The 8891-nt window shown below is 43.0% G+C and overlaps 1 protein-coding gene across 1 annotated transcript in view; it reads left to right on the top strand.

The window, feature by feature from the left end:
• The first annotated feature begins 3032 nt into the window (after window positions 1–3032).
• LOC306789079 (serine/threonine-protein kinase OSR1-like) overlaps window positions 3033–8891 on the top strand; it is a 13343-nt gene continuing 7484 nt past the window's right edge. The window contains exons 1-12 of the mRNA XM_079284859.1: window positions 3033–3219; window positions 3855–3967; window positions 4998–5106; window positions 5681–5822; window positions 6535–6590; window positions 6792–6901; window positions 7017–7118; window positions 7467–7600; window positions 7730–7778; window positions 7883–7948; window positions 8105–8227; window positions 8720–8755. Of these exons, the coding sequence (XP_079140985.1) occupies window positions 3150–3219; window positions 3855–3967; window positions 4998–5106; window positions 5681–5822; window positions 6535–6590; window positions 6792–6901; window positions 7017–7118; window positions 7467–7600; window positions 7730–7778; window positions 7883–7948; window positions 8105–8227; window positions 8720–8755 (1110 nt within the window). The 5' untranslated portion in view covers window positions 3033–3149. The remainder of the gene's footprint in view (window positions 3220–3854; window positions 3968–4997; window positions 5107–5680; window positions 5823–6534; window positions 6591–6791; window positions 6902–7016; window positions 7119–7466; window positions 7601–7729; window positions 7779–7882; window positions 7949–8104; window positions 8228–8719; window positions 8756–8891) is intronic.

Below are 8891 nucleotides of genomic sequence, written 5' to 3'. Positions count from 1 at the left end.
TTCAAGGGCATCTTGAAGTAGGAGGGAGTTACATATTTACTTTCAGATAATTGATGATTTCACGTCCCTTCCTTTTAGCCATGTTGGCTCTAAGAATTAACAAAAAAAACCTGCAGCATTAGCTATTCCCTGTTCAGCTGCATGTCCAAACTGTGTGTTTTAGTAAAGGTCACTGCACTCAGGAAAAGTCCTTATGCAACAAAGGTGTGTGCGTATCAGTGAACAGCAATGAAATGCATGACACACAACTTCAAAACACTTTAAATGGAAAATGATGTGTGACTTCTCTTGTTGACCAAGTCCCTATTTTGCTTGGTGTTGAACAAGCAAGAATAGGCCCCACTGTTTCCATATCACTGATGCCGTTCATAGATCTGCTGCTTTCCCCCCAAACAACCTCGTGTGTCAGTGACAAAGATTATGCAATTCCTGGGTTACCACAGGATATCGGCCAGAAGAGGGAAGTTACGATAAATACAAAAATATGTAAACAGCTGTCTGATGTGTGTATCTGCTGCAAATATAATTTTTTCTCAATACACGGAGTTATGAACATCTTACACTGGCCACCTGGTTTTCATGAAACGTCTTGGCAAGGTCCAACATGGAGAATGAAAGATTAAAGTAGCCGGCAAATAAACACTGTAGCCTGTCTGCTATCCAGTTGTGGAAAGTGACCAAGTACATTTAGTCAAGCACTGTAATAAAGTACAATGTTTAAGTATTTGTGCTTTTCTTCAACATTTCCATTTACTTTATTTTTCTACTCCACTATATTTTAGAGCAAAATATTATACTTTTTTCTCCACTACTGTGTTTAACAGACTTGTTGCGTGGGCCTACTTTCCAAGATTTTACATACAAAAAATACAATGGCTTGATAAAAAAAAAGGAATTGTCATAAATCAACAACCCAGCATGATACAAATCTCTTAACATTAACACCATCTCGACCAATACAACTTTTAAGTACTACTTAAATGTAAACTACTACTGATCACATGTAATTGGGATAAGTAATCAGATTACAAAAATAAGTCGTCAGACCAGATTACATTTGATTAATCAATCATTTGGTATCGGCAAAAACTACAGGGGGTCTTCTTTAGGATACATTGAGCACCTCTCTCCTCTTCTTCACCCTTCTTTATCTCTGTAGTTAGTCAAAGTAGATGGACACAAAGCCTGATTTTAGGGATATAAAGATACACACAGGTCCAGAGGCTTGACCCTAAAAGCTAAATCCTAAAATTGAACCGTTAAAGGTTGAGGCTAGGAGACATCGGGAGGAAAGGATGTTGTGTGCCTTCCTGAGACCTTTTCCACCCAATTCCTAAGGGAGTGCAGGTTTCCATGGAGCATGGTTTCATCTGGACCCTGGTCCTTCAACCAGCCATGGCCCTGCTGACACCATCTTTATTATTACCATTATTAATCCTATTACCGATACCATTAATGCACAGTACTGACTTTGTTTCTTCCCCGGAGTCTTTGTGCTTCCTCTCCTCACAGGTTTCCATGGAGCATGGTTTCATCTGGACCCTGGTCCTTCCTCCTACCATGGCCCTGCTGACTCCAACTGCTAATATCACTTTTATTATTACTCGCATTACTATTTCATACTACCGATACCATTAATGCACATTATTGACCTGCTTCTTCACCAGAGTCTCTGTGCTTTCTTGCCTCACAGGTTCCTGTGTATCCGGGTTTACCTGGACCAGGTGTTGCCTCCTGTCGTGGTTGTGTCATACATTGAATGTGCTGTAATTACATTGAATGTGTTGTAATTCACTATCCTGTTCTACACATGACATCATTGCACTTCTGTCCATCCGGGGAGAGGGATCCCTACTCTGTTGCTCTCCCACAGGTTTCTTCCTCTTTCCTCCCCGTTAAAGGGTTTTTTGGGGAGTTTTTCCTGTTCTGATGTGAGGGTCCCGGGACAACAGGATGTCAAATGTGTACATATTGTAAAGCCCTCTGAGGCAAATTTGTAATTTGTGATTTTGGGCTGTACAAAAATAAATTGAATTGAATATATCAAAGGGAGTTGTACTCCTCTCAGGTTGCCAGTTTTGTCAACAAATATTTGATTTTGTTTTCAATGATGATTTATGTAAAATGGAGTTTGTTCCTTTTTATTTACACCGAAAATGGAAGATGAACATTTTGACGTGTGGCCTTTGATTAAAAAACAGCAGCTCAAAAAACACAAAAGAAACAGCATCTCACATGTTGTAGAATACACACAGTACTTGTAGTTCATGCTTGTACTGTTTTTGTTGTAAGTGTAAATAAAATTTTGACCAACTGAATGCTCAACATACAAAATGTATTTTATTTGCCGTCAACATGTTTTTAGGTGTTTAAAGAGAAAAAGGAATATTTGTGGAACTCATTCTTCAATGGGTCAAACAAGTCAATGGGTCCTTTACCAAAAAATAAAGGTGCAATGTTTGATTTTTAAGTAATCCAAAAGTATTCAGATTAGAATACTTCTTTTGTAATCCAATCAATGATTATTTACAAAATTGCGATGTGATTTGATGCAGTCACTGACTACATTTAAAAGTAATCTGATCTAACTCTGTATGTTAATGATCCAAAAATACAACTCTCCATTCTGCTTAATGAATACTACTTTTACTTTATTGAATGCATTACTTTTACTTGTAATGGGATAGTTTCTATAGTGTAGTCTTGCTACTTTTATTTAAGAAATAAATACAAAAGGACACAGTGAGAGGCGACAGCGCCCTCTATTGAGTGTACTCTACACACTCACAGGTGCGGAGTGTGGGAATATCTTGTGTGTTGTCTGAAGAGCAAATCATTTCCACTAACCGACATGCAGTGGACTGTGAACTTCAATTAAGTAACTTATTACAGTGGTCCACTGTTTCAGAGTTTTTCGGATATTTGGCAGACTTTGCCACACTCAAGATGGCGACGTCTTCCTCCTACTAAGTTCGTACGTAATACGATGCGTCAGTCGTGCGTGAGGTTGTGTTGACAGGAGCGGTAGGAGTTGTCAGCGGAACAGCAGCATCATCGGAGCTGAATGGAGTAATCACACCGATATTATTCCACACAGCGTCTCTGTTATTACTTAGAAGCATTGTTTACACCGTTCAAACAACGACACCATGGCAGACGACCAGTCCTCTCAGTCCTGGACGATCGACAGGGATGACTACGAACTCAATGAGGTGATAGGTGAGTAGCTTAGCTTGTTAGCATCCTAGCCCCCCCCCCCCCCCCCCCCCGTGTCTGCAGAGGTGTCGGCTGCCAACTGCCACTAGCTAACTAGCATGTCTGTAGCTAACAGAAGGCCAGTTACAACCCTGAGCTAAGTTACACCGGAGGAAGGTTAACAGCTCTGCTAACTTCAGCCTCGCCAGCCCTGCAGAGTTTCCTTCTCGCTAGGCCACATTATTTAACGAGTTTTCAGCTAGAAGAAGAGCTAAACGGAGATTGCTTCTTAGCAAGTCAGCGTGAAGCTAACGGCTAGCTAACGCAAGTTAGCTTATAGTGCGTGAAGGTCCGGCAGTTCTTGGAGAGGGTGGTGCTCTTTCACTGAGGGTATGACACGGATTATCGTGAGCTATTCATTATTGACTCTAGTCATGGTAACGTGACCGGTGACTTCAGACAAAATAAAATTAAGTAAAAGGGAAATGCCCTAGTCCTCAATCTTAGAAACTATACATAACTATGTTTTCAACTCAAATTTATCACATTCTCACATTGCACCCAAATGATTGAGTTGAGCTGTTCTATTCTGACTGCTGTCTTCAAAGGGCTCTTTAGCTCCTCCGGTGTGGGGGTTTCACTCTTGATCTTGTTCTCAGGGAGTGGAGCCACTGCAGTCGTCCAGGCAGCGTACTGCAAGCCCAGAAAGGAGAAGGTGGCCATCAAACGCATCAACCTGGAAAAGTGTCAAACAAGCATGGATGAGCTCCTGGTGAGTGGGCCAGTATCTGCAGTCCAGATGTTGGGAGCGGAGTGTGCCGGTCGCACAGATCAGTCGGGGACAGACCGAAAGCTTGATGCCACAGCAACCACTGAGCGCTAAAGCGCCAAGAGAAATCAATAAGGCACACACACACACCATGAAAGGACATTAAATGTGCACTGAATAATGTTTTCTTTTATTATCTGTTATTATTGCAGAGTGAAGGTGCAGGATTTTGCCGTATGGCACTTTCATCCCCTATGAAACGTTTTAGTATTTTTGTGATTCAACCAAATGGGTGACATTGATCAAATCTGACCGGGTATATCTGAATTTATATTGCAGTATCAAGTGTATATTGTGATACAGTAGCCTAATTCAGGCTCATCTCGCCTGAAATAAAGATGCAACGCCGCTAACGTCAGCAGAAGCGTTCGTGGGGGGAAACGAATACCCGAAGGCTGCGTATTAAATGAGTGAGGCGGAGTGACTAGATGGATAATGAGATGAGATGCCTTAGGATCTGAACACTGCCATAAAGATCATTGTTTCCAACAGGTCTGTTATCACCCTGCATCTTAAAGAGATGGCTCCTTTTCGTACAATCGATTGAGCAAAATCTCTTTTGGTTGCCACGTCTCTCATCTCATAGTGTGCATATATTCTGCCTATAGGTCAACACTACCGTACAGCTACAAGTATGACTTTTTTTATGTGCTTTTTGTGCTCATTTTTAGTTTCAGTCTTGCAGCAGAGGGACTAGTTTACATGTAAAGTTAAGGTCGAAAAGCCAGAGAGATGAGTCGGAGTCATTTTGTCTATATATATATATATATATATAGATATATATCTATATCTATATATATATATATCTATATATCTATATCTCTATATATATATATCTCTATATATATATATATATAGATATATATATCAAGGTTCTGAGTTAACCTGTGTCCGTCATGTCAAAATGTCTTGGTGGCTTTGTGATTTCTTCTCCCCGTGTGACCTCGTCTCTCGTGTTTCCCTCTCCGTGTAGAAAGAGATCCAGGCCATGAGCCAGTGCCACCACCCGAACATTGTGTCTTATTACACCTCCTTTGTGGTGAAGGATGAACTGTGGCTGGTGATGAAACTGCTCAGCGGTGGTGAGTGCTGTTGTGTTTGAAGAAAGAGTAACTCCTGACTTGGAAAACTCTTATCGTCACTTTGACTTTCTTTGTCACACCGCCTTACTTTTCTTTGTTGTTAAAGCTCAAATAAACCTGGGCTTGAACTTTTCTCCGACTGTTTTGCTCCCTGGTGACTTAATCCAGTTGACATTTTCTGGCCCAGTAGTGGTTTGATGGGCTTTACCGGCCACATGTAGACAACTTTACATAACACTGAAATCATTTTAGTGCAGCCACAATGTCTGGTGATTTATACAACATAAATGTGTCCTATTCAGTTCTTCCTCATTGCTCATTTCTTCTCCGCCTGCATATATTCTTACTGGGCCAATGCTACTCTGATATCATTTGCTCCGCACTGTATCTAATAAAGTGAAAACCAAATTAATTCAGCAGCCTCACTGCAACATGCTACACCATGTGACTTGAGGTGGGCGGAACCTACTTTCAGAGGTATAGGAGTGAGTTGGGAAGTAGGACACAGCTGCGAGTTTTTGCCGTCTTGTGACGAGCGTTTGCCTCTCTCGGTCTCCCTCCCTCTCTCGCTCAGGCTCGGTGTTGGACATCATCAAGCACATCATCTCTCGTGGCGAGCACAAGTCCGGAGTGTTGGACGAGGCCAGCATCGCCAGCATCCTGAAAGAGGTCTTGGAGGGGCTGGAGTACCTTCACAAAAACGGGCAGATCCATCGGTGAGTGCTAATGACGCGTCACCGATGCCTCGTCATCAAACGTGCCCCCCCCCCCCGGTAGCCAGTACGTCCCATCGCACAGTTCCCTCTGGCACTGAGCCTTTCATCTCTCCAGGAGAGCGTGTGGTTTGAACTAGACCTCGCTCCTTCTGAATATTTAATACAGTGAAAATGCATAATTGAGGAAGTTTGTTTTGCATGAAGGTTCCTCCCAGGAACACTGTGAACCGCCGCTGACAAGAAAGGCCTCTTCATAGCCTCAGTGCATTGATGTATGTCGAGTATATTTCCATTCAAATTAGCAGTTAAAAAGTACGTTTTAAAGGTGCTTTTCAGTTATTTTTCTACATATACTTAAACTACCACGATCTATCTCATTGTAAAAGTCCATAAGAATCATTTGACTGATATTTGAAGTGAAGCTGATGTTGCCGTTAGAGCGGACAGTATTTCAGTAGACGGAGAGCCGCTGCTGATTGAACTCAGATGCTGAGGCTAACTCACTTACACATAATTAGCAGAGGGGGAGGGGGTCGGGTTAATCCACTCCCATTCTTTGGGCATTGTTTGCACTCGAATGTAAGCAAACAGAAATCAGGTGAATTCAAATGAGGCCGATCAAAGGTGAAGCTTTAACTCGAGTGGAGAGTGTTTGTTCAATTGCACGGTGAGCGTGCCACTCCTCTGTTCTAATCCTCCTCTTCATGCACAGGGATCTAAAGGCTGGGAACATTCTTCTCGGGGACGATGGCTCGGTGCAAATTGCTGGTATGGTGTTTCTACTTCCTGTTTCATTGTCGTTTGTTCAGCGTTTCTGCTTAATTTACGGTTTAATGCCCCTTTTGTGTGGTAATTCTGCTACAATTATCCAGCTTAACAAACAAGCTCCAAGGTTTCTGGAGATTTGTTTGTCTAAATATTTGAGTGATTTTTAGATACATTTTATCTTCAATCACACACACTCCACAGACTTTGGTGTGAGTGCCTTTCTTTCCGCGGGAGGAGACATGACTAGGAACAAGGTCCGGAAGACATTTGTGGGAACCCCGTGCTGGATGGCTCCGGAGGTCATGGAGCAGGTAGGAGGCTTGTTGTGTAGCGCTTGCTCTCCCTCTGTTGTCCGTCCTGTAATGCCTCATAACTGGGTGATAAAAGAAAGCGCTTTGTTCACCCGGATCTGTTTGCAATCCGCAGGTCCGCGGCTATGACTTCAAAGCTGACATCTGGAGTTTCGGGATAACGGCCATTGAACTGGCCACTGGTGCTGCACCGTATCACAAATACCCACCCATGAAGGTAACTTTGCGTGGGCTTTTTTGGTACTTTGCTGTTCGCCAGTAACGCATCTACTGTCTCTTTGGTTACATGGCACATTCAGTTGTGCCAGCTACAGCTGTCTGCTTGATTAACACAAATTATTTCACCAGAAAAATACCATTTTTAAACGGCTTTAACAAAACCAGGACGGACTGTTTTAAGGTGGTCTGTTGCATTTAGTGGCTGAAACGCTGATGACCTTTTGGAGTCCATTTGTTTCCGTCAAGCCAGTCTACAGCGGCTTTGATGAATGTTTCCTCAGTTTTGAATCGGCAGCTGTTTTAATCAGTTCCCTGAAGCTGTTCTTCGTTCTCTACGTGTCCGTAGGTGCTGATGCTGACTTTGCAGAACGACCCTCCCTGTCTGGAGACGGGCATCACAGACAAGGAGATGGTGAAGAAGTATGGCAAGTCCTTCAGGAAGATGCTCTCTCTGTGTTTACAGAAAGATCCAGAAAAAAGGTCAGTTGGTGGTAAAACCCTCTTTGTTTTTTGCCTCATGCCAGATTAAACTTGCGGCAGTTTTTCTTTCCATTAGAAGTTGTGTAATGAATATAATGAGGAGCCCTGCGTCTCTTTTGTCCTATTCAGGCCAACTGCAGCAGAGCTGCTGAAGCACAAGTTCTTCACAAAAGCCAAAGTGAGCTGTACATCACTCTTATTAAAATGCACTGAAATGTTTTTTATGTGTTTCAGAGGGAATCTTCATAGATCCTGTAATTACCGTTTGTCTCTCTGTTACAGAACAACGAGTACCTGCAGGAGAGGCTTCTACACAAAGGTCCAACAATAACTGAGCGATCCAAAAAGGTTCGGTAGTCTAATACACTGCGACTATACACCAGTGGAAGATGACACATCTATGACGTTGTGTTGCTCTGCGCAGGTGTGCCGTCTTGTCTACGGTGTGTCCCAGTTTCCAAACTTGGGTCTTGTTTTTTGTGTTTGTTTTAATGCGCTGTGCAGGTACGTCGTGTGCCCGGCTCGAGCGGCCGTCTCCACAAGACGGAGGACGGCAGTTGGGAGTGGAGCGACGAAGAGCTGGACGAGGAGAGTGAGGAGGGCAAAGCTGCTGTGGCAGCTCTGCGGGTGAGACTCCGCCTGCACTCGTCTTCAAACAGTCAACTCAGATACTTCATAAGGCCACTTTTCTTGTTTGTCTCTGCACACAGTGTCCTTATGGACAGCAGATGGTGCTAGTGGACCTTTTAGTCTCAACATTTCTTAGCCAAGCTGGACTGTGGTTGTGCTTCGGCCTCCTGCCTCAATGTCAGTGTAGTGCAAGTTTAAGTTACACCAGTAATCTGTCATGATCTGTAGACCTGAGAGTCAAGAATAACTAGACCAGACATCTGCTGTTTGAAAATGATTCTCCAACATGTGCTCGCACTCAATTCATGTCTTGGTGTGGGATTTTACTGTCTGTTGTCTTAACTGTGATTTCAGTTAAGCCCTGTGTTTAAAGTCCCCTTGTGTCAAATTCCTTCAATCCTACGATACTGCATCAGTCCATACATTGGGGGGGATAAAAGGAGAATTGCATGTTTTTAATCCTGACAATCTGTCATGTCCATCCTGCAGTCCCCCAGAGTGAAGGACGGGTCCGACAATATGGAGGTGAGTCCATTTTGTAGTGGACATGACCTGAACATCTTGATTTATTGTAATGCCTCACTTGAGCGATTTGCATGACTGTCCTGTGTTGTGTGTGTGTGTCCATGTTTTTCCATTCATGTAAAAAAAACAACAACAA

This window comes from Melanostigma gelatinosum (genome assembly GCF_949748355.1).
Source record: "Melanostigma gelatinosum genome assembly, chromosome: 15".
Lineage (NCBI taxonomy): Eukaryota > Metazoa > Chordata > Actinopteri > Perciformes > Zoarcidae > Melanostigma > Melanostigma gelatinosum.
Note: the sequence above shows the minus strand (reverse complement) of the source record. Positions and strands in the feature narration are given on the sequence as shown.